The sequence below is a fragment of the Rhinatrema bivittatum genome, chromosome 17, assembly GCF_901001135.1.
Source record: "Rhinatrema bivittatum chromosome 17, aRhiBiv1.1, whole genome shotgun sequence".
In the NCBI taxonomy this organism is placed as follows: domain Eukaryota; kingdom Metazoa; phylum Chordata; class Amphibia; order Gymnophiona; family Rhinatrematidae; genus Rhinatrema; species Rhinatrema bivittatum.
The window spans coordinates 40,321,126-40,347,532 of NC_042631.1; the positions used below are offsets into that span (position 1 = coordinate 40,321,126).

The window sequence follows — 26,407 nt, forward strand, 5'->3', positions numbered from 1 at the left end:
CTAGCGTTCCCCTTTTTTCCTCCATTATTCATCGCGTATAGTAGTCCCTATTCTCCTGGCTTTACTTTCTCTATGCAAGGACTCATAGGTCCAGTTTATTGACGAATCCATGCCTGCAATGGGTGGAAAACAGGGACTGCCTAACCGCACCTTCCAGACTTCCAGAAAAACAGTGTCTGTCTGCTGTGTCCAAAAAGCATGGGTACCCATCAGTTTTAACTGGACAGCACTGCAGGTTCACTCTGGCCTCTAAAAGGGTCATGACGGGAATTAACTTTGCTCATAAGCTTCAACTCGGTGAAATTAAGAGGCGTGCAATAAATCATGTTTAGTAATGAATCCCAATGGGACAGACCTGAGCCAGCTCGACTATCTTTTTCTGTGACATGAGAAAAATTGCTGCAGGTCAAGATTCTGCACACTGCAAAAGACCAAAGCAAGTCATGAGCTGTATACTAACTATATACAGTCATGAGTGCTTACATGGTCATGAGTTGCATACTAATGATATACATGAGCTGCATACTAACTATATACAGCTTGTGATACTATAGGGCATGCTACAGAATTCCTGCTTAATGATTAAGAGTCGTAAAACATTTACAGAAAGGTTAAGGGATCATTAGCATGGTGGTTATGGAGTCTAAGCTGTCCAAATAATTAACTTTAGAAACCTACCAAGAGGCCCAGAGATAAAATTGTATACTTTGGTTTGCAAACCGGATCTGTTTTAAATGTTGTGTTTTCTAAGATTTATATATTAATATTTTCACCTAAATACATCTGCTATGCAGCAGTGGTTATATGAGGCCCCATGAAGGAAGAAAGAGGTTTCCAATCAAGCTCCTGATATCTCTTCTTCTTTTACAGCACCTGCCATAGCGGAAGGCTAAGCTGTATTGGACATGATCCCTCAACAGGTAAGAGAAATCTTTATCTGGCCAATCCTCCCCCACACTTTGTGCAAGTTAATGGAAATACAACACCAACATTAATACGAGGAGGAATAGCCTAGTGGTTAGAGCAGTGATAGGAGGAGGAATAGCCTAGTGGTTAGAGCAGTGGGCTACAAACCAGGAGAGCAACGTTTGAATTCTGCTGTCATTCCTTGTGACCTTGGGCAAGTCACTTTATCCTCCATTGCCTCAGGTACAAAAATCTAGATTGTAAGCCCTCTGGGGATAGTGAAATACCTACAGTACCTGAATGTAAACTGATGTGATATCTCAGATTGAATGCCAGTATATAATAATAATAAATAATACACTAAGGGGCGGATTTTAAGAGCCCTGCTCGCGTAAATCCGGGCGGATTTACGTGAGCAGGGCTTGCGCGCCGGTGCGCCTATTTTACATAGGCCTGCCGGCGCGCGCAGAACCCCGGGACTCACGTAAGTCCCGGGGTTTTCCGAGGGGGGCGTGTCGGGGGCAGGGCCGAGCGGCGCGCCGTTTTTGGGGCGAGGCGGTCCGGGGCGTGTCCGCGCCCTCCGGAACCGCCCCTGGGTTGCATCTAGGCGCGCCAGCGGCCCGCTGGCGCGCGGGAATTTACTTCTCCCTCTGGGAGGCGTAAATCCCCCAACAAAGGTAGGGGGGGTTTAGACAGGGCCGGGGGGGTGGGTTAGGTAGAGGAAGGGAGGGGAAGGTGAGGGGAGGGCGTTAGCGAATTTCCTCCGAGGCCACTCCGATTTCGGAGCGGCCTTGGAGGGAACGGAGGTAGGCTGCGTGGCTCGGCGCGTGCCGGCTACGCGCGTATCTACTAAAATCCAGCGTACTTTTGTTTGCGCCTGATGCGCCTACAAAAGTACGCGAGGGCGCCCTTTTTGAAAATCTACCCCCAAATGCATATCATGCATAGGCTTAAAAATCATCAAATACAAACCTTTACTTGATCAGTTATTAGATAAACTTGTGGGGAGAATAAAATACATTTCTTTATTTGTGTTTAGAAATGTATGCACATCCTGGAACTGGAAATCAATGATACAAAATCCAGTGTAGCCAGTCTATGTGTTCAATGTCACCAAGTCAGTGGCTGAGGAAAGCAGCTTTTTCAGGGGCCAGTGGCCTTAGAAGAGCACTGGGACTCTTGCAGCCAAGGCAAAATATCGCATACAGAGTCAAATTAACCTCAACAGATTTTTAAAACGTGCATTCATAAAGGATGAAGTTTTCAAAACTTCTTGCATTGGAGCAAACCCCACAGGGATTTCTACCAGCAGGCTTCGCACCAGTTTTGAACGGGAAAGTAAGAGCAGGCTTGCCCTTTGCTTTAGGAAAAAGTACCTGCCGAGATTTGTGTCAGCATTTCCTGCGCATACTTTTCGGGAGAACCCCATGCACGTGGCTTTGAAAATGCAAAACGATGCATGCAGTTGCCTCTCCCAACCTAACCGCACCCGTGGGAATGTCTGTTTTACAATGCACATATTTCTACCCACATTGAGGCTGGGCAATTTTCAAAGATGCTCATTTCCACAGCTAACAAGAAGGGATGTGCATTAATCTGAAACAACAATATGTTGTTTCAGTTCACATTTTTATGGTGTTTGCCTTTGTTTCTATATGTGAAAGAGGCACACTAAATAATTTTGGTGTTGCTATTTGAAAAGCTGAAAGAAAACAAACAAAACAAAAAAAAAAGAAAAAAGGGAGCATGCACGCCCCTAGTGAAATGCTGCTTTACCCATAGAACTGGCTTTGAAAATTGCCCTTAGATGCCATAAACGCAATTCATCATGGGTCAAACATAGTTTCTTTGTACTACTCACACAAATGAGGAGAGATTTTCATAAGAAATTTGCAATTTCAGTATTCCTAAATGATGGGAATCTTTCTGCTCATTAATGATCAGTCAGGAACATAGGTTTTATTTAAATAGCAACTTTGGGTAAATATTCAAATAGTCCGGCTAAATTCAGGACTTAGCCAGACAAACTGTCAGTTTAACATTTCCCACTACTCTGACCACCACTAACTTATCCAGTTAAATGTTTTGCTGGACGAGTTGGAGGCATTCTGGGGGCAGAATTAAGTTAGCCAGATAACTTGTGTAGTTAATTCTGATTTTCAGAGTTACCATATAACTTATACGGCTACTTCTGGTCATGCTTGAGAGCAGTCCTAATGTTTTTCCAGCTAACTAGGACTTTGACTGGCTATATTCAGTGAGTGCCTAACCAGCAACACTCTACTTAGTGTTTGGGTACTTGCCAGGTTCTTATGACCTGGATTGGCCACTGTTGGAAACAGGATGCTGGGCTTGATGGACCCTTGGTCTGACCCAGTATGGCATGTTCTTATGTTCTTACTGAATATCCATACTGCTGAATACTGACCTTCTAGTAGCTGACCGTTTTCTACCTCTCTTGTTCTGTGTCATTTTGGGTAGATGAATCCTCCTGGCCTTACCACTACACTCTATAGCTGTCCCAGTCATGTTTAAATTCTATTGCAGGGCTGGCATGCAGTGCCTCCGCTGACAGGCTATTTCAGACTTGTTTTCTTTTTTGGTTCTTACAAGTCTGTACTGATGTCTTAACCCCCTCATTTCTTATACCTGTTACTCACCTCTGTGCTGTGTCTGTCTCATGTTTTTGGTCATCACTACCTCTTCTGGTAGGCTGTTCCGAATATCACATGAATAATTTCACTCTCACAAATTAGGTACAGTGCTATATATTTAGACACACCGTATTTTGTTAAAAAGATCTGATATACAAAGCACCAGGACTGCTTGAATAGTTTCAATTATTGCTCTTTTGACTGTGGATCGAATTAATCAACCATCTGTTTTTTTTAGAATTTTAATATGCAACTAAAAATAAATAAGCAAAAAAACAGGTACTTATCTTAGGTCCATACTGGCTTTAAAGTGCTCAAAAGTACATCTTAAGTCCAAAGGAAGTAGGAGCTTTGGAGTGCACAAATACGGTGTCGATGTTCCAGTCTCTGAAATGCAGCCAGCTGAGGTTTTGTATAATTTCCAACATCAAACCCGAGGCGATAGCGTTTCGAAAGGTCAATCTTCTTCAGGGGTAAACTTGAAGGTTGCTGCTATGAAGATATGAACTCCTCTCGATTGTCAAAGTCTATCAGTTTCCTAATTTCAAAGACAAAAGATATGATAGGTTATGACAGTCATCTATAACTTTAAGTTTTCAGTAAATACATTTTTTTAAATCATATTTTCTTTGTACCTGCCTCCCTGTAACTTCTGATCACGATCTCTTGTCCTTTTCTATGGAAAATTTCATGTTACACATTTGAATGTTTCTATCATATACGTTTTATCCATTCTTACCTTCAGCAAGTATATGAGTGTCTTAAATTTCTCTTTGCAAGGTGGTATTGCTGGCCTTGTATAATTTTTGTAGCTTGTATTTGAATTGGGGGTCTCACTAGTGACCTATACCAAGTGCTCATCTGGATCTTAGATTCTTCATCAACCAAGGATTGGAAAAAGGAAGGGGAAGGAGGGAGAAAGAGATATTGCAGTTCTATACCACTCCATTCTTCTGTTGTTTGGAAAACCTATTCAACAGCCTGTTGGGTGTTTATTAGACTTGGGGGCCTAGAACGCATAGATATCAAGGTGGTCACCCACTCACCAGGGGATACGGCAATCTAATAGAGAGTACTACTGAGGTGATTGTGACATCTTCTAGACCGATCATTATGAGAGATTTAAGTTGACACTTAGATGTCACTTTAAGTGGTCAGTCCCAAGACTTCATTTCCATCATGTTCCCTTGGTCTGAACACTATCTCATAATATTCAGTTTGATAAATTATTTTAAGTGAACACAGGGCAAAAAAAGCCTCTCTGGAGCTAAAATGAGTCTAGAAAGTTTAGTGTCTTTAATATGAGATAAGGGCCTTGATTTTGCATCCAATCACTGGAATTAGGAATGAGGAGGATAATTTTCAATAGTGTGATTAGTCAGTACATACACACATAAGTAAGTTTGCCTAAGGTTATTACACTATTTTATAAACTGTAGAGCAGAAGCCGCACAGTTTATAAAATACTGCATATTTTTGCCCCAAAGGTATGAGTGTAAGTTTCATTATGCGCACATTTTTTTTTTTAATGCAATGATCAACATAGTTTGTATACCTATTTTATAACAGTTTGTGCATATATTTTATACACACAAAAATTATAACATGCACATAACCCTTGGTTTCTGCACAGGGGAAGGCATTTTATAAGGCTGGCTGATGTATGTGCTTATGAAAATACTTGTGTGCATCCTTCCAAGCATCAGTTCACTGAGAGCTCCCCCAGTTCACCCCTTGACTACACTCTCTACAACTTTCCCAAGACTCCTATGCAAAACTTGCAAACAAAAGAGAAGTCCACCTGTGAAGGAGAATGAACAATGTTTTCTCTTTCTTTGCTATTGATGCTCCCACTAGTGACACTTCTGTATTTTCCTCCCTGTGGCATGATAGAATTTGAAGCATTCAGTCACTTGCAGTCAGTACTAGTGTGGACACACATAGAAGAACAGGTAGTCACTTTTGTTACGAAGCATGCCCCTGTAGAAACCACGGCGTGGTCTGTGGACCCCTAGCCTGAGTTGGGGTTGATGCTACCTGAGAGGGTAAACACCCACAGGTCCCCAAAGTCAGGAGGCGAGGCCAGAGGAAAACGGGGCCGGCTGGAGCTTCGCCAATACCAGTCCATGTTCCCTGCGGGTTGAGCCCTTGGGTGCCAGGACCAGCTGGACTTAGGTGGGCCCCCTGTGGCGTGGTATAGGTGCCGGGTCCTGGAACTGGAGCGGGGAGCGGTTGGTGTCAGAAGGCTGGCAGGCAAGACAAGACAGGCAGAGTTCAGGAGCCAGCAGTAGGAGGCGGGCGCCTGCCTAAAGTCGGAGGGCAGATTAGTCAGGGATGGCCAAGAGCCTCGATCCCACCGCAGGGTAGATGAGCAGAGTAAGGTCCAGTCCGAGGTTCAGAGGAAGGCAGCAGACGAGCAGAGTGAGGTCCAGTCCAAGGGTCAGAGGCAGGCGGCAGACGAGCAGAGTGAGATCCAGTCTGAGGTTCAGAGGCAGGTGGCAGACGAGCAGAGTGAGGTCCAGTCTGAGGTTCAGAGGCAGGCAGCAGACGAGCAGAGTGAGGTCCAGTCTGGGGTTCAGAGCCAAGAGATCCGTCAGAAAAGACTCCAGGAAGAGGGGTGCAAGGCCTGGTCCTGGAGTGGGAGTCAGCCACAGGAAGAGGAATCAGGCACTGGAACAGGAGTCAGGTACTGGAACAGAAGTCCTTCAAGGTGAAGTGCAGGATCCTGAGAAAAGCAGCGCAGGAGACTTGTTGCCAAGCTGTCTGGGTACGGCCCGAGGGAGCCTTATATAGTCCTGCGCTGATGATGTCATCCTCCGGGGCGGTCCCAGGTTTCCCACCGATGGCCCTTTAAATAGCTGCTGGTGCTGCGCACGCCTAGGGGGAACCCCGGGCGGAGCCGGAAGCTGGCGGTGACTCATGCTCTGGCGAGGCCGCGGAGGCCTCGGCGTCGGTGGGTGCGAGCGGAGAGGAATTGGAGAGGCAGGCCGTGGCAGCTGACATCCCAGGCAGGGCCCGGAGGCGTAGCCGAGTGGAAGGAGCCGGTATGGGGGTTCCGCGGGTGGTGAATGCAACAGCTCCACCCTGGCTGCTTGCTGACTATGACTATATAGACTTACAATAGTAGCGGACACAGTTTGTGGATAAAGAATCTCACACATACATTGTATGTAGTCAGTGTATACTTTTTCCACACAATCAGAGAGACACTAAAGAAAGTCTGTTGTTCGACCAGGTCAGAGTCACTGCAGCTGTTAAGAAAAGATCTCTCTTTGTCCTGCAGACAGAGATACACTCTCACTCCCGCCTGCAGAGCTTTGAGTTAGGGGGTGAGGGCCCTTTACTTTTCACTTTTTTTTTTTTTTTTGCCAGAAAGAGGGGAGCGCAGGAAGGGGGAAGCTAAGGCCAGGACTCTTGGCCCACTGGACCACCAGGTTAATTTTGAAATTGTACCTGGAGGGAGGGGGCTTATAGGGGCCAGTTTGGCCCCTTTAAAAGATGGCAACCTTGAGATACGGGGCTAGCACTGTGTGGCATACTGTCGGGTTAGCCTGAGCACATTGTGTTTCCCAGTGGTATTTTAACAATGGGGATAAGACCTTGGCATTCACAAATCTTCAGTACTGCAGGTTACTGAATCATGAGGTATCCCCTCCCCACTCCCCCCCCCCAACCAGGGAAAATCCTGCGGCTTACTAAATAGATTCAGGCCGAAACAGAAAACTTCGCAGGAGAGCGGGCGAACGCCCACTCTCCCTGGCGTGCGATCCAGTAAATAAATTTATGTAAATGAGGGCCTGTGGTAAAAGGAGGCGCTAGGGACACTAGCGTCCCTAGCGCCTCCTTTTTGACAGAAGTGGCGGCTGTCAGTGGGTTTGACAGCTGACGCTCAATTTTACCGGCGTCGGTTCTTGACCCACTGACAGCCATGGGTTCGGAAAATGGACGCCGGCTTGGCTGCACATTTTACTTTCTGGATCGCGCGGGAATGACTAATAGGCCCATCAACATGCATTTGCATGTTGCGGGCGCTATTAGTTTCGGGGATGTTGGCTGTGCATTTTCGATGCGCTATTACCCCTTACTGTATAAGGGATAAATATAGTGCATCGAAAACGCGCGGCCAAACACGGGCTAACAGTGCGCTCCACTGGAGCGCACTTTACTGTATCGGCCCAATTGTAAGTCCTCTGAGGTAGGGAAATACCTACTGAACCTGAATGTAACTCACTTTGAACCACCAATGAAAAGGTGCAAGATAAATCTAAATACATGAAGTAACTTGTTTCATTTCTACTGAATACCGAATGCAAGCCGATATCTTACCATATTTTTTTCTTCAGAATGCACTCCTCCCAAGATATACTTTAATTGCACCAATGCCCCAGTGGGAACCAAGGGTTCTGAGTGCCAGAAGAGCTGCCAAAATTTAGAAATGCACTGTGTAAGTATCATTTTGTTAACTGAAGTATGAAAAAGAACTGTTAGAGTATTTAGTGAACTTAGCTCCTGCATGTAGAAAGTGTGGATTAAACTGGAACATTTATGACAAGAGAAAGTAGGTTAAGGTGATCGGAGCATTTCATTTAGAGGAGAACAATTCTGACAGAAATATGGAATATGCAATTCGTGTGAAAACTTTTCACATAGGTATTTTTATCTAGCAATTTTCAAACAGCCAGTTTAGCTGAATACATCCTGAATTAAAAGTACGCGTGTTATTCTATACGTGTTCTTTTAGGGGGCACAGTGCAAAGGTGTTGCCAGTGGTGGGTTTATGGTGGGAATGCAAACAGAATGAGTAATTTGTATTTTCAAAAATATGCACAGGACAGCTACCCATGGCAAAAGCACGGGGAATATAAAAATCTAAACCAAATAAATACCCTCTGCCCACCCGCTCCGATCCTTAGAAAGCTTAATTTGCACGGGCCAGGGACTCCTCCCCGGCACCCACATACCCCGTTCAATGGGATCTTTAGAATGGAATGGGCAGGAGTGATCCCATTTGCCCCAACCAATTGACTGGAAATTTAAAAATGATGCTAGCCACATAGCGGCTCAATATCTACCTCACTATGTCTTAGACCAATCTACGTAACTTGGGAGTCACCATCGACCCCTCTCTCTCTCTCTGCGTAACCATATAAGAACCATTACCAACTCATCCTTTTAGAAGCGACGGCTACTCCGTCACCTCAAGTCCCTTCTTGAACACTGATTTCCAGACTGTCCTTCAGTCTTCTTTATTCTCTGGTTTTCACTATTGTAACTCTCTCCTAATAGGTCTCCCACTATATTCTATCCATCCATTGCAGATCATACAAAACTCGGCAGTAAGACCTTTAACTGGCACTCCCATTTATGAACACATCACTCCTGTCCTTGAAAACATTGCACTGGCTTCCAATCGCATACCATTTACAATACAAGCTTGCCATGATCATACACTCAACTATTTACAACTTGCACTCCCCCTGGATCTCCTCAATACTAAAAATCCACACTTCCTCCCGGTCCCTCAGGTCAGCAAACCTAATGTTATTAATCATGAGAGGTCTAGAATGGGTAGATGTGAATCAGTTATTTACTCTTTCGGATAATAGAAAGACTAGGGGGCACGCCATGAAGTTAGCATGTGGCACATTTAAAACTAATCGGAGAAAGTTCTTTTTTACTCAACGCACAATTAAACTCTGGAATTTGTTGCCAGAGGATGTGGTTAGTGCAGTTAGTTTAGCTGTGTTTAAAAAAGGATTGGATAAGTTCTTGGAGGAGAAGTCCATTACCTGCTATTAATTAAGTTGACTTAGAGAATAGCCACTGCTATTACTAGCAACGGTAACATGGAACAAACTGTTTTTGGGTACTTGCCAGGTTCTTATGGCCTGGATTGGCCACTGTTGGAAACAGGATGCTGGGCTTGATGGACCCTTGGTCTGACCCAGTATGGCATGTTCTTATGTTCTTATGTAGGTGTCCCGTCTCCAAAGCTCTCCCACCTTGATGAAACCAGAGAGAGTGTTTTCTTCTCTGCAGGTCCTCGCCAATGGAACAGCTTACCAAAGGAAATAAGATGCCTCCGGGAAACAATATTCTTTAAAAAAGCACAAAAAACTTTCCTCTTCAGAAAAGCATTCCCAAACCTAAGTGATAATGGATAGCCCCCAACATCTCTCTACCTCTGCGAATCCGTGATATCCTATTTTAGGCCCCCTATTAGCTCTTCTGTTTTGTTGAAATTAACACCTATGTCTTTAATATGTTGTCATATGATAGGCTATGTTCCCTTATTCAAGAATATGTAATGTGTTATATGATCTTGTTCTTCTTATATGTTTATAATGTACCCCACCCTGAAAGTAGGAAGAGCGAGTAATAAATGCTTCTCAAATAAATAAATAAAATTAAACCTGTTCACTCTTGCCACCTGAAACAGAAGAGACATAAAACACAGGAGCAGGACAAATTCACCAAGAAGCAGACACTACACCTGATAGAGTTCAGTTCCACATGTGCAGCACCCCAAACTCTGGCCAACAAAATGGGACACCACACATTCGCATACAAACTGATATCCTACTGTTGGCTCATGGCATGGGCACATGCACAGAAAAAGATATTTTATTCCAAGCTCAATACCTAACAGCCCACACAAATTAGGTTCAGGACATGTTGGAGAGAACACCACCAACAAATGCACCTGTCACACGTGATTTGCATGAATCTGGGGTTCCTGGTCAACCTCATCCCAACTCAATACCTAAAGCTGTTACTGCAAAGGAAAAGGAAAGATTTGCCTCTCATGGAGACACACCACAAGCATCTCAAACAATGATTGAAACATCAGATTCATCAGAATTAGCCAAATACATGATTCACTTGAGCTTGTCAACACAGAGCTCACCAAGTATGACGATAGTCCAGAGAGCTACAGAACATAGCGATCTTCCTTCAGAGACACTATCCAGGACTTGGGCATCACCGCAAGTGAAGAAATCAACATGTTGATAAAATGCTTGGAGGATCGAATCCTCAGAACGCACAAAGAGGCTGAAATCAGTACACACAGATGACCTCTCAGTGACCTAGAAGTGATATGGAAAAACTGAAACAGTGCTACAGCAGCCCAGAAGTGATTCAGAGTACACTTCTCAAGAAGGGTGAGAACTTCCCAAGAATCTCAAATCGAGACAAAGCTGCTAAAATTCAGGGATCTTCTACTGAAGCTGAAGACAGCCAAGATAGACTCATATTTCTTGGGTCTTAGCTATTCAGACACTGCCCTGGGACTAAAACCAATCTTGAATAAACTGCCATAGGCTGGTGTTGCGTTTTCTCCTTTGCTGGTCTTTTCACAGTATTTATGGGACCTAGAAGAGTAAAGAATGATCCAGGATTCATGCTCAACCTACCAGATGAGGCTGATTCAAGCCACTCCAAAAGACAACCAAAGGATATGGCGATGCTAAAAAAATCTATTTCTATGTATAAGACCGAGTTGGCTTCTGCAATACCTGTATTTTCTTTCCCTACTCCTATCATGAATGAAACAAGAGAAGACCCATTTAGGCAGTACTCTCTGCACAAGTAACCTCACCCTTTAAAGAAATGTTGTGGCTTTGGAGACAAACCTTGACAGAATGGAATAGTCTGCTTAAATAGTAGGAAATCCATTACAGATGCTATTCTTCATCAAGCCACCTCTCGCAGCAATTAAAGGCATCCTTCCGGTACACAGAGTGTGACAGTGACAAATATGTCACAGCTTTGCACCCAGATGCCATGAAATCTAATAGCCCAGAAACTTCTTCCCCTATCTCAAGGAGGATGGTGATGAGAGAACGGCAACATCTGACGTGCACTAAGGTTTGCTGAGAAAATCTGGAAGGAAGATCTTGCTCTAAAATAGTCCTTGCTTGGGTAAACCCCAAGGGACAACATGAAAAGTCAGTCAAGGCGTATGTGATCATAGACGAGTAGAGCAACAGATTGTATCCAGAAACAAATTCTTTGATCTGTTTGACATACAGGCAGATTATACTCCCTACACATTGAAAACATGCATGGGAGTGGCACAGACTGCAGAAGAGTGAATGGATATATGGGAGAAGCTATAGATGGAAGCAACAGAACATTCCTCCTCACCCTCAAAGAATACAATGAGATACCAGACAACAGGATGGAAATCTCCACACCAGAAGTTGCACAAAACCATCCGCATCTAAGAGCCATAGATGAGCTGATCCCACCTCTAGATCAGGATGTTCAAATCCTACTCCTACTGGGCAGAGACCTAATGTAGGTATACAGGGTCCATCAGCTATGCAATGGTCCACACAACACCCCTATGCCTATCGCCTGAGATGGGTGATAATGGGCGAAGTCTGCATTGACAAAATGTGCAAACCTAACAACATCGGCACCTTCAACGACAGGGGTGAAGAAAAAAAAGGATTCACAATCACAAAGCGAGGAGTAGCTGGCTTGTTACGGCGGTTACTACCCCAACCAAATGTGCCTGATACTTCACTTTCAATGCATATCCAGCATGGCTCTCTGCTTCTACAGCAGGGGAGAAGAAAAAAAAAACCCAACAAGAGCTGTACAACATAGTCTAGGTAAAACAAATAAGCATGGGTGTAGCTTGCTTATCGCGGCGGTTACTGCCCCTACTACCCCTAACTAATCAAGCTAGATATTTCACTTGCATGCAGCTCCATCACTGCTCTCTACATTAATGGTGGGGGTGGAAGGGGAATAGAACAAGGAGCTAAGAGTAACAGATAAGAATGAGAGAAAAAATGTGTGAGGCTTGCTGGGCAGACTGGATGGGCCATTCGGTCTTCTTCTGCCGTCATTTCTATGTTTCTATGTTTCTATGTTTCTATGTTATGCTACCAGTGTGCTAGGCTAGAGAATGGATGCCCATCCTCCTTTAAACCGTGTCCTGTTTCTTGTTTGGAGAGATTATCCACTGGAATCCTGACTTCAATCGCTGTACAAGGACAATCTGTACTTATCAAACTTTCTTTGAAGATCTGTGGACATTATAGATTATTTGCATGCTGTAGACTTCTACTTTGGGGCTTGTATAAGGTTAATTATAGTGGCATCTACTGATCTACCTTTTATCTTTTATGCTGTTTTAATGTAATTTTATTAAGTTTAGTTAACCCTGTCTAGACTAAGTTAGTTTTAATGACATATGAAGATTTTAGTAAAATTTTCTATGTATTTATTTAGAATATTTTATTGTAAACCGTAGCGATGGAATTTTACTGTGCAACGGTATAGAAAAACTGTATAAATAAATAAATAAATAAATACATATATAATAAATAAATACCAGATGGGAAATGTTCTGCCATGCAACCTATGTGTCATACTGCCATCTCCTGACCTGTGGCAATATCGGTCACTCAGGCCTCTTAGAAAGACATTTGTAATCTCAGACTTTATAGATCATAGGTATTACAAAGGGTCACTTTCCTCTCATCCCATTGGATGCCTCTTCCTTACCTTAACTTCCTAACTCATTAGTATGCCCCTTTGAACCCAGGGCATCTTGGGAATCTGCCCCCTCTCTCAGTCTGAGAGAAGCACCATCTTAGACAAAGGTGTAAGCCATCAATCTACACATCTCATCTCATCTCTATCTTCACAGAAGAATTATTTATTTATTTATTTATTTTTAATTTTTATATACCGATGTTCCTGTAAAGAATACATATCGCACCGGTTTACAAGGAACTGAACAGTCGCCTCCAGGGCGGAAATACATTAAAAACAGTCTTCTTATCTTCTAAATTATCTTCTTTTTATATCAATATTTGAATCAGTAATATCAAAAGGACTCAGTGATAGTCTACAGCATTCTTCAATTACTCTGTAAATAAATATTTTGAAAATTAAGAAGCTGGTCTCCTTAAACAACTGAGGTCAAATACAAAGTTTAGCTACTTATCAGCCCGATCCAGTAAAGTCCGTGGGAGAGCGGACTAACGCCCGCTCTCCTGGCGCGCGCACCAGCCCCTCGCCGGTGCGAGCGATCCAGTATTTAAATTAGGCGACGCGGTGCAAACGAGGAAAAGGAGGCGCTAGGGACACTAGCGCGTCCCTAGCGCCTCCTTTTGGCCTGGAGCGGCGGCTGTCAGCGGGTTTGACAGCCGACGCTCAATTTTGCCGGCGTCGGTTCTCGAGCCCGCTGACAGCCACGGGCTCGGAAACCGGACGCCGGCAAAATTGAGCGTCCGGTTTTCGGCCCGACAGCCGCGGGCCGAATTCAAATTTTTTTTATTTTTTTTTTTTACTTTTTTTTACTTTTGGGGACCTCCGACTTAATATCGCTATGATATTAAGTCGGAGGGTGCACAGAAAAGCAGTTTTTACTGCTTTTCTGTGCACTTCCCTGGCGCCGGAAGAAATTAGCGCCGACCTTTGGGCGGCGCTAATTTCTTAGAGTAAAATGTGCGGCTTGGCTGCACATTTTACTTACTGGATCGCTCGGGAATACCTAATAGGGCCATCAACATGCATTTGCATGTTGAGGGCGCTATTACGTGCCGCGGGTGGGCCGCGTGTTTTCCTCCCCTTACTGAATAAGGGGTAAGGGAAAACACGCGTCCAGAGCAGGGTGACAGTGCGCTCCGACGGAGCACACTTTACTGGATCGACCTGTATGAAAGAAGCAACCCGCTATGTTTGGATAAGATAGCATTGCATTTAGCAAAATGACAAGCTGTTTCTTGGTTGACAGCATTGCACTTTCACATGTGAGGTTTGTTTTTTATGTGTGCTATACAATAAAGAAGAAGAAGATCAGAGACATTCTCTGTGGATCAGACATTTCTTTTCAGCAAACTCCATTATACCGTTGTTCAAAATCTCTGCTCCTCTGAAATTATGTCTTCTAATATTGTGGACTCTCTTTGTTTTTAACAGTACAGCACTCAGTGTGTTTCCGGCTGTATGTGCTCTGATGGGCTGGTATTCAATGACAAAGAAGGCTGCATTCCTGAGGAGAAATGTCCATGCATTCACAATGGGGTTGCCTACAAGTCTGGGGACAAGATTAAAATTCACTGCAATACCTGGTATGATTTCAACAGCTCTTCACATAGCAGCTATAGTGTTCCAAAATCACATGCACAGGAAGGATTCTAGCTTGAAATAAATTGACTCAAATACCTGAGGTTTAAGTGTGAGTTGGAAGAAACTGTCTTGAGAGAGAGAGAGAGAGAAAACTGAGAGAGTGTGTGTGAGTATATATATATCGCGTATGGGGTGGGGTAAAGGTAATGGCTTGATTAAAACATCAATGCATGGAAGGATTTGACCTCTGCCAAGTTAAATTATTTTCCAGTTGTTATGCTTTTGAAAAATTTATCATGAAATCTGTCTTGTAGTATTTGCTATTACCGAGTTATCTTGCTACATGAAAAATAATGTTCCCTCATTATCATCAATGGAAGTAAACGTTCCTTTCTCTTCGAAACCATATGCAAGAAAATCAGCATATCAGGAAAGGTCTGGGCTGTGAGGGATTTCCCACGCTTCCTAATTCCTTGGCACCAGGCATGTTTTTAATCAACATCCGAAAAATAATAAAATACTAATAGGGTTTCGCATTTATTGAGAATGATCAACCAAAACTGAATTGCTTTGTGATTTTTGCATCTGCATATAAATAAAGGAAAGGACTGATGGGTTCTTCTTTCCTGCACAGTGAATGTAAACAGAGAAAGTGGAAATGCACCAAACATGTCTGCCTGGGAACCTGCATGGTTTATGGAGAGGGGAATTACATCACCTTTGATGATAAGCGGTACAGTTTCAGTGGTGACTGTGACTATGTCCTGGCCCAGGTAAGTACTAAAGTAGTCCCTTATCACTTTTAATTGAGGTTAACCCATGTCCCTATATTTGGCAGTACTATTTAATTATTTATACATCTTATATTCCGCAGCTTCCCGATAGAGCTATGAGTCCAGTATGTATTTCAAATAACATTCATAAAACATGTACATATATAAACATATTAAAACATTAAAAACAATGAAACACATATTTACACAGTACCAAATATAAAACATAGCTTATCCATATGCCCCTTTAAAAAATAATCCCATTAACTGTTTCCTGAATGCACAAATGGACTCATTTCTAAACTGCACAGGAATGGAATTCCATAGGGCTGGTGCAGCCCATGAAAAGGCTCTTGCACACATAGTGGCTCTCTTATACTCTCTAACTGGGGGTAGCTCAAGCAGATTAGCACTCTCAGAGCATAGTGAACCTTTTTGGCATGTGCCATAGCAACTTAGCCTTTAAGATGCATGCATCTTCTGCAAGTAATAAATTATGGATAACTTCCAACAATCTAAACGTTATCCTCCATTTGATTGGGAGCCAATGCAATTGCTGCAAAGTCGGACTTATGTGATCCCAATGAGGCATGCAAGACAATATACACGCTATAGCATTTTGAGTGAGTTGGGTAACTTTGATCACTTTATCAGGAAGACCCATGAACTAAGTGGAAAATAGTCTATATGACCTAATACCAGGGACTGAAATACTGTCCTAAACATTACTAAAGATAGAAAAGAGTGTAGGGGTCTCAACATCATTAACTCAAAAAAGCATGCTTTTGATAAATGTTATTATCAAGCCAGTAGCTCACACTGGTGGCCAGTAACTCACACTGGGGTTAATGATAGCTAATTAGTTACTCACAAACATATTCTACTCCTCAGGATCACTGTGGTACAGACAGCACTGAAAGCACTTTCCGAGTGATCACTGAGAACATCCCCTGTGGCACCACCGGAACCACCTGCGCCAGGACTGTTAAAATCTATGTTGGCGTGAGTTGCTTTCGTAAATATCTATAGCATTCAAGAAGATCCAGATGCAAGAATTTGCTCCCATATCCTTTATAACTTTGGTGTCACCATTTTGATTGGTTATATAAAACTCAGTGAAACTTTGTACTTTTACAACAATACATGCCTTTGAGTTGATCAACTGTATGTAAACTTTCATGTTCTTCTTCAGGTCATCAAATAATACAACACAATGTGCCACATTTATAATTATAATTTCATCTTCACTGGTAAGTTTTGTATTATCTGATCAGCCTCACCAAAAGTCTAGGGTGAATAGATCTGAAGACAGGACCTTGGTGGTCTCAATAACTGAAGTACATTGTTGCAAAAGTTTCAAGTTGGTCCCATAAAAAAAGAAGACAATTACCCAAGAATCCATTGCTGTAAAAGATCAATCTGTTGCCTACTGGAACTCCGTATAGTGTGTCATGCATTTGAAATCAGTTTCACACCAGGTTTTTTGGATAAAATAGTGAAATGAGGACTGTATTGTACTCTTAACTGGGATATTCCACTTGTAGAAAAGTTTATTTTATCATCATTCTTGAATTTGTAGCTTTATTGGTCCAAACTAAGGATTCTTCTACTCAGCTAAAGGATCAGTTCCATACTTATTACTGTAACTGGATTCCTTATGTGCCATTCGTTATTATATTGTTCTTTCACACAGTTATATTTGAAAGTTATCCAACTCCATTTTTGTCACTTTGACGTTTTGATGCAAAGTCCTTTTTATTTGGTTTGTTTTTTTTAAAGAAAGACAGGTCACTTAAATCAGGGGCTTGCCAATATATTTCATTAAGAAACATGGTTTAGGCCTTTGTAATAACAATACACCAAAAATTCAGGAGAAATGCTCCTTTATCAAGCATGGGTAAATCAATTTATACAAAGTTTCCTTTATGCATTTAGTTTTTCACGGTAGTTTCCTCCTGTTCCTTGTCACTTCCTTCTTAATTGAAACCAGTTCTCACTGGGGCTACAATGCCATGAGCCTTTTTCACAATTGCCCAGGGGTTTCCCCCCATTTTTAACCCTTAACTCCTCTTGCTGAGCCAGAGCAAGGGTACTCGGTGCCCTAAAAGAACCTTTAGCCTTGAGTACTTCCTCCCTACTGCCCGACTCACCTACCAGTAGTTGCCCCAGCAAAATACTCCCTCCTGCCAGTGGCTCTAGAATAGCGCTCCCAGTTTCAGCAATGGCGGCTCTTCCTAGCATTTCCCTCCTCCCTCCCTGCCCAGCAGTATCCCCTTTCTCTCTCTCTCTCCCCCCCCCCCCCACCCTCTGCCCAGCATCCACTCTTTCCTCTTTCAGCATTTGCCAGCCCAATTCCACTCCTGTGAAGTTGGGCAGAGGGTGGGGAAGGGGGGTCTCCCCATTCTGTGCTGTTTGTATATCCCAACCCTGAGCCATTTCTACCATAGCTCCATTGCTTACCACTGCCACTACCAAGAATGGAAACTGTCTTTCTCTCTGTTTCTTTCCTTCTTGGTTCCTGTTTCTTCCCTTCATTGGTCACTTCTCACTCCTCTGTAGCTTTTCTCACATATTTCAGCTTTCACCTATCCGTGTACTCTATGTTTCATTTTCTTGTTTTGCTTCCTATCCTGTCCTCTCCATCTCCTTCTCTACATCAACCATCATCCAAATAATGCCTCCTTTCCTAATCATACACGTAATTGCCACCGACCTTCCATTTTTTTCTTCCCCAGCATTCGCTCTCCTGCCTCCTTTCTCCCCCTTCCCCAACATCTGCCTCCTTCCCCAGCATCTGCCTACCCCCCTCACTTACCCCCAATATCTGTACCCTGCCTCTTCCCTTATCTCCTTTTTGCTCTCCCTTAGATAAACTGAGTGGTGGAAGCCTGTGCTGCTGCTCCCCATCACTCTGTCTCCTCTGAGCCAGCACCAAGAACATGTTCAAAACTTGTTCGCAGGTACTTCCTGCTTTTGACCTTGAGATGCATGAAATCAACAGCAGAAAGTGCCAGTCTATGAGCAATGTTGGATATGTTCAGAGTGGTAAGACTAATGCTTCAGCCAGTCCTACAGGTTTGGAGGGCTCCAAGGGGGTGGTTTAGAGGGTGTGGTGTGGGTTGGCATTTTGTCAGGAGGGTGGGGTGGGAGAGGAGGGGGCACAGAGCCAGGTTGAAATTAAAATATCTTTATATGTGTGTGGGTGTTCGGGTCACTATTTTTTTTTACTTGCGAGGTTGGGGAGTGGGAGGGTGACTGATTGTCCAAAATCAGAATATAGCCGGTTAGGTTTACAATATTCATGTAAACTTACGGGGATAACTTTAGCCAAGTATATTTAGCAAGAGACGTGTCCCGTGGAATATACCAACTAGTTACATGGTTAACTTTAACTGGGTAAATTGCTGATCGCTGGCCTATAATATGGACCTCCTTAAGTTATATTGTAAACCGGCATGATGTGCCCATGAATGTCAGTGTAAAAAATAAAAAAATAAATAATATATTCTATCAATAATACAATTACAGGTTCATTTATAATAGATATAGTACATCCTATGATTTCTGATCAATATTATATTCTCCTCTTAGAGCTACACCTTGATGCTCTCTGATGAAAAGTTTAAAGTGGTGGCTGAAGGCAGTGTAAAGGTGATTTACACAGTGAGGACAATGGGCATCTACTTGGTGATTGAGTTTGACTTTGGGCTGATCCTTTTGTGGGATAAGAAAACCACCATTTTCATCAAACTCACTGTGCCCTACAAGGTGAGGTTGGGAAGTCTACAGTACAATACTATGAAATGAAGGAGAAAAAAAGGTGCATTCAACACACAATAAAATTTAAGATTATTGTCCTTCCTTATGTGAAAATTGCTTCTGACAATTAAGTGTTACCCTGATTAAGTGTTACTCTGGGCCTAATTTATCTAAGTTTTTAACATAGACACAGAATGAGAAAAAAAGCATTAATGAATCGGTCCCTATATGTCAAGAAAGAGAAGAGGAAAGAATACAAAACCCAGGTCAATTTCTAAATTTTTGAACTAATGCAAAGACAGTGTAGTACATTTTGTACTGGATGAATCTTTTGCAATGTTCATATTGTACTGCAGTGGCTTGAAGATGGCTTATGAAAGCACAGAATACAGAATTGTGGCTCATTGACCCTGGGACTGTTCCTTCTTTCTAATGGAATTTATTCAACTCATTTCTCAACTCATTTATTTAGAGTTAAAGTGCTATTCACTGCTGATAAAACACCTACAGTGTTATTCAAGAACAATGCCTGGGTCACAACAGAGGAAGTCAAGTTACATCACCTTGATTCTTCCAAATCAGCTCCAATAACTCAAGATATGTGAAACTGATGCTAATGTACAGGCTTTTGTGCACTATTGTTGCTCTACTTTTCCCTCAAATTCTATTTAGACTTATATAACTTTTATCTAATGGTAAAGGGGTGCCGTCAATGATGAGTCAGGGTGATAACACTGAATGCTAAAATTTGCCCATTTATTATAAAACCTTCCATTCTGGGTTAGATATTGTAATAAACATTCTATTCCCTCAAACTATTTTAATATTTTCTATTTGCAGGGGAAAGTCTGTGGCCTTTGTGGTAATTATGATGGAAATGCCAACAATGACTTTACCACCAGGCATCACTCTGTAGTTGGAAATGTGATAGAGTTTGGAAACAGCTGGAAAACAACTTCTACTTGCCCAGATGCTATAGATCACAAGGATCCTTGTACCAGCAACCCTTACAGGAAGGCTTGGGCTCAGAAGCAGTGCAGCATCATCACCGGCCATGTGTTTGCTCCTTGCCATTACGAGGTATCGTAGATTAAAGTGCTTGAAACAAATACTCTATGGGCCTTAGTATTGTGGCTAACATTGCAAATTCTTACCACAAATACTGCAAAATTTCAGTAGTTTCCCTAATAAAACTGTTGTGATTTATTCAGTCTATAATGTATGTCCATTTTACAGGGGCGTCATTTGCTCTGGGCACACAGGGCACATGCCCCAATTCTCCTCCTTGGTATACCAAGTTTCTGTTTCTTTGGCAGCTGTCAGGCGACAAAAAAAAAGAAGCCCAATAGGACCACTGCTGGATCTGATGCTGCCAGTGCCCAAACATGAGGTCTGGTAGGCTGCCTCAGATCCCATCCCATAATGGTGAAAGAAGAAGACCAGCAGACTGCCATGGATCCCATCCCACAGTGGCTGAAGAAGAGGCCTTGTGAGATCAGCAGTGTCTGAAGAGGCCAGGAAGAGAGTGGGAGGCCCAGAGTGACTGTGTGTGTGTCTGTGACAATATGTGTGTGTGTCAGAAAGCCTGCGAGAGTGAAGGCATGTAAATGTGAGGGAACCTGTGGGAGTGAAAGCCTGTGTGTATATGTGTGTGAGAGAGAACAGAAAATGTCATAATGCCTCTATATCGCTCCATGGTGAGACCGCACCTTGAATACTGTGTACAATTCTGGTCGCCGCATCTAAAAAAAGATATAATTGCGATGGAGAAGGTACAGAAAAGGGCTACCAAAATGATAAGGGGAATGGAACAACTCCCCTATGAGGAAAGACTAAAGAGGTTAGGACTTTTCAGCTTGGAGAAGAGACGACTGAGGGGGGATATGATAGAGGTGTTTAAAATCATGAGAGGTCTAGAACGGGTAGATGTGAATCGGTTATTTACTCTTTCGGATAGTAGAAAGACTAGGGGGCACTCCATGAAGTTAGCATGGGGCACATTTAAAACTAATCGGAGAAAGTTCTTTTTTACTCAACGCACAATTAAACTCTGGAATTTGTTGCCAGAGGATGTGGTTAGTGCAGTTAGTATAGCTGTGTTTAAAAAAGGATTGGATAAGTTCTTGGAGGAGAAGTCCGTTACCTGCTATTAAGTTCACTTAGAGAATAGCCACTGCCATTAGCAATGGTAACATGGAATAGACTTAGTTTTTGGGTACTTGCCAGGTTCTTATGGCCTGGATTGGCCACTGTTGGAAACAGGATGCTGGGCTTGATGGACCCTTGGTCTGACCCAGTATGGCATTTTCTTATGTTCTTATGTTCTTACAGGCTATATACCTGGATGGCGTGGCGTCAGTAGAGGGGAACGCCCCCGAGGTTCGCGCCAATGCTGGAATAAAGACGTGGGTGGCATGCGAGCGCGCATGCGTGCACCCTAGTAGGCCCTTGGGAGGAGCATGGCGGGAGGCAGCATCATAGCCATTCCGGGGATGCTGGAGAGGTCAACTTGTAGACGCGGTGGCAGCCATTTTCCCAAGGGAAGCGGGAGGAGCCGTGAACAAGGTGAGGCAAACGGGGCAAAGCCGTCTAGCACCGACAGACGCAACAGCTTCTTCCTGTGCAGCAAGACATTGCTCTCCAAGGTCCTGCTTCTTCCACAGGATTTAAAGGGCCTTTCCTCTTGACTCCTCCTCATGATGTCATCAAGGCATTTCCTCTTCGGCCCTACAAAACGGCTCAGCATTCAGTCTTCACCTTCGCAAGGAGTTGGTCATGGAGTCGGATCTCTCCTGAATCTTTAATTCCAGCTCTTTATTCCAGGAGTCCTCCATGATCCCTCTTCACTTCTTCACGGCATTCTGTTTTTCTTTGGTCCTTCTTGTCTTCGCCCATGGTTCCTGAATTTTCGTTGTCATCTTCGTTCCATGTATTGGTCTCTCGACGGATCCCATCCTCCTGTCTTCAGAAGTCCTGATGTCTCCGTGTCTTCAGATGTCTTCCTGTCTTCAGATGTCTTGATGTGTCCATGTATCCAGATATCTTCTCGTCATCAGATGTCCTGATGTCTTCGTGTCTCCAGATGTCCAGATGTCTTCTCGTCTTCAGATGACCTAACGTCTCCTTGTCTTTGGATGTCCTGACATTCTGATGTCTTTGTCCATTATGTTTCTGATGCCCTTGAGGTCCTCTTCTCTAGAGTTCCCTGATGTCCAGATGCCGTAGATGTCCTGATGTCCCGAGGTACCGGTATCCATTCATTTCCGATGTCCTACTTTGCAGCTCTGATGTCCCGAGTCCTAATCCTGAAGTACCATTAGTCCTTAAGTTCCGGGTCCAGCTCACTCGCCCTGGACCTCGACTTCAGCTGAATTTCCTAGGAGTAAATCTGTTTCTATCCAGTGTCTGAGTTTGGTGGCTGGAGTCCTCTTCTGGCAGGATCTGTCTTCGAGCACTGCCTGGATTTCTCCTAGTTCCTGAGCCTCTGTCTTCGTCTGAGTATCCCGAGTCCTTATCCTCGCCTGAGTCTTTCCAAGTTCCAAATCCTCATCAGAGTAACCGGAATCCTCGCCTGACTCTCCAGAATCCACTTCTGATCTTCACCTACATCTGAGTGTCTTGCATCTGAGTTCCAAGCCACCTCACGTACTCGTCTCGTCTGAGCTCCCAAGTACCAAGTGTCCTCGTCTTGTCTGAGTATTCAAGCATCCTCATCTCATCTGAGTCCCAAACTCCACGTGTCTTCTTTTTATCTGAGCCTCCAAGCTACCTCTTCTTCAAGCCATCAGCCTAGTCCAAGGCCGAGGCCCTGTCTGGTTCCAGGTTTCAGTACCATCACCTGTCCTCAACCTCTGTCCGTCCTGCCGCATCTGCCACTTCCCAGTGGCAAGTCCGAAAGGGCTATCGAGTGGCCGAAAGGCTACCCCAGAGACCAGCATTGCGTTGTTGGGTCTCTACCAGTGTGTGCAGGTTCGGCAGAGGTTAGGGCGGTGGTCAGCCTGCTTCTCCCATGCTGGGACACGTCTTGCCTGCCACGGCGCTTCTACGGAGCTCCTCTCTGCAGTTGCGTCATGGACCATGGGCACACATCTCCCCAAAATCGGGAGCACTCCCTAGCGCTCCCTCCCACAGATGCCAACACTCACTGCCCAGATTTCATTTAACACTTTCCCACTGTGGTCTCTTTACGATAATGAAGCCCAATTGATCTTCATGGATTAACAAAGGCATCACTTTAGCCAGCCTATCCACTAGTATTTTGACTAAGATTTTAACATCCATTTCAATAAAAATATCGGTCTATATGACCCACAGACAATTTTGTCCCTATCTTCTTTAGGCAGCACCAATATTCCGGCTAGCCTCCTGGAAGGTGGCAATTTCCCATCTGTTTGCAGATGGAGGTATCAGAGAACTCATGAATTCCTTATAAAAATGGGCCTTATACCCATTCAACCTCAGAGACTTATTGGATTTTAGCCCCTTGATAATTATATGCATCTCATATCTGTAATTTCTCTAACCCCTCCGTTGTTCTAAGGTCAACCCCAGTAAGGATATCCCCTCCAATAAGTTAGTAATATCAAACCACCCTCCCCCCCCCCCCCCCCCCCCCCCCCCATAGTCCTATCCGCAGAGTACAAATCCTGATAAAACTCCTGGAACCTATGTAGGATTTGGCCAGGATCACATAAAATGTTCCCTACATGGTTTCGTATTGTGTGGAATAGTGTTTGAGCCATCTGTTTCTTCAGTTTGAAGGCCAATAACTTAGATGCCTTATCACCATTCTCAAAATAAGCTTGTTTAGCTGAAGCATTAGGAAGTTAATACCATCAGTCTTCAAATGTGCCCTTGCCTGTTCTAACTTCTCCAAGGTTTTAATAAACCCTGTCTTTTTATGATCCTTTTCCAGCTCCTCCCACAGATCCCTCTCCTTCTTTTTCTTAGTATTTTTCTCTGCGAAGCCCACATGATCGATTTACTCCTCAACATGCTTTGTAAGCAGTCCCACACTATTAAGTGCACGGAGCGGCAGTAGCCACTGAGGCATTCACGGAGCGGGATGCCAGTGGCCAGTAGTTGGTGTTCCACCTTCAGGCAGCAAAACACTGCACGGAGCGGCAGTAGCCACTGAGGCATTCATGGAGCGGGATGCCAGTGGCCAGTAGTTGGTGTTCCACTTTCATGCAACAAAATACTGCACGGAGCGGCAGTAGCCACAGAGGCATTCACGGAGCGGGATGCCAGTGGCCAGTGGTTGGTGTTCCACCTTCACGGAGCGGAAGGATGGAGGGCTGCCATCTCAAAAAAAAAAACAAAAACCAACAAACAAGCAAACAAAACAGGGGTGGGTAAGGGGCAGGGGTGGCCTGCTGGTTGCGGCGGTTGCTACCCCTGATTGAGTTGGATGTTCACTAGGATGGCGCTGCTCTCTGCATTGGTGGAGGGGTGGAAGGGAATTGGGGCCGGAGGGTGCTGGAAGCCAATAGAGACGGGTGGGAGGGAGAAAAAAGGGGGGAGGGGGGGAAATGGATAAACTGCGTAGCTTGCTGGGCAGACTGTATGGGCCGTTAGTCTTCTTCTGCCGTCACTTCTATGTTTCTGTGATCAACATCATCTGTACTATTCAGCTACATATTCTTGATCTCCTGTTGAATTATTTTACAGATCTCTTCATCTTTTAATAACATATCATTAAATTTACAAAAGATCTTTGGGTATATTGACTAAAGCTTTTGATCTCAACCCAGACTGGAGCATGATTTGTCCAAACCCTATTCTCAATGTAAGCATTAGACATCTGATCCATTAATGAGGAAGCTAGGAAAAGCATATCAGTTCTAGAATAGGTAGAATATGGTATGGAATAAAATGTATAATCCTTACTAGCCAGGTGTAATAATATCCACACATCCACTACCCCTGGGAATCTGATGGCTCTTTCTACATCCATCTCTTATCAAATTCTGTCCATGCAGAGACAAGCTATCTTGTTCATAAAGCAGGAAGCACTATTACAAATATTTTGCACCATTGTCACAAGGTACTGGGCATGCATGCCAGCGGCATCTCTAGACCGAAGGACATTGATTGCAACAAAGAAACCATTGGCCAGTTTCAACTATCTAGTAAAATTGCCACAAAATTATTCAGGAGCATCAATCAATAAAAACTCATCAATATGGGAGCGTAGTTTGGGATCTGTATGGGATAGGAGAGATTGCCAATATAAACTTTGCAACTCAAGTTCTACAATATCCTGGATTCATAGAAACTCCCCCAACAAAAGGTGCAAAGCAATACAAGGTAATTTCCCCTTATCACTCACCATAGAAATATAATCAAATTCTAATGTCACTTCAATAACAGCAACACAAACTCCCTCTACTATCCCTCTACTATCAGGAGAAAATTGTCCATTTAATCCTACTCTCTGTTTCCTGTCTTTTAGCCAGTTTGCAATCCACGAAAGGACATCGCCACCTATCCCATGACTTTTTACTTTTCCTAGAAGCCTCTCATGAGGAACTTTGTCAAACGCTTTCTGAAAATCCAAGTATACTATATCTACCGGTTCACCTTTATCCACATGTTTATTAACTCCTTCAAAAAAGTGAAGCAGATTTGTGAGGCAAGACTTGCCTTGGGTAAAGCCATGCTGACTTTGTTCCATTAAACCATGTCTTTCTATATGTTCTATGATTTTGATGTTTAGAACACTTTCCACTATTTTTCCTGGCACTGAAGTGTGGCTAACCGGTCTGTAGTTTCCTGGATCACCCCTGGAGCCCTTTTTAAATATTGGGGTTACATTTGCTATCCTCCAGTCTTCAGGTACAATGGATGATTTTAATGATAAGTTACAAATTTTTACTAATAGGTCTGAAATTTCATTTTTTAGTTCCTTCAGAACTCTGGGGTGTATACCATCCGGTCCAGGTGATTTACTACTCTTCAGTTTGTCAATCAGGCCTACCACATCTTCTAGGTTCACCGTGATTTGATTCAGTCCATCTGAATCTTTACCCATGAAAACCTTCTCCATTACGGGTACCTCCCCAACATCCTCTTCAGTAAACACCGAAGCAAAGAAATCATTTAATCTTTCTGCGATGGCCTTATCTTCTCTAAGTGCCCCTTTAACCCCTCAATCATCTAACGGTCCAACTGACTCCCTCACAGGCTTTCTGCTTCGGATATATTTAAAAAAGTTTTTAC

At 43.5% G+C, this 26,407-nt stretch overlaps 1 protein-coding gene across 20 annotated transcripts in view; it reads left to right on the forward strand.

Annotated features, from left to right (window-relative positions):
* LOC115079098 (mucin-2-like) overlaps positions 1-26,407 on the forward strand; it is a 221,251-nt gene that overhangs the window by 66,789 nt on the left and 128,055 nt on the right. For all 20 annotated transcript variants that reach the window (XM_029582159.1, XM_029582171.1, XM_029582164.1 and 17 more), the window contains exons 18-24: positions 871-920; positions 7,904-8,004; positions 14,505-14,656; positions 15,289-15,427; positions 16,319-16,429; positions 19,019-19,195; positions 20,027-20,266. In XM_029582159.1, coding sequence (XP_029438019.1) covers positions 871-920; positions 7,904-8,004; positions 14,505-14,656; positions 15,289-15,427; positions 16,319-16,429; positions 19,019-19,195; positions 20,027-20,266 — 970 coding nt within the window. The remainder of the gene's footprint in view (positions 1-870; positions 921-7,903; positions 8,005-14,504; positions 14,657-15,288; positions 15,428-16,318; positions 16,430-19,018; positions 19,196-20,026; positions 20,267-26,407) is intronic.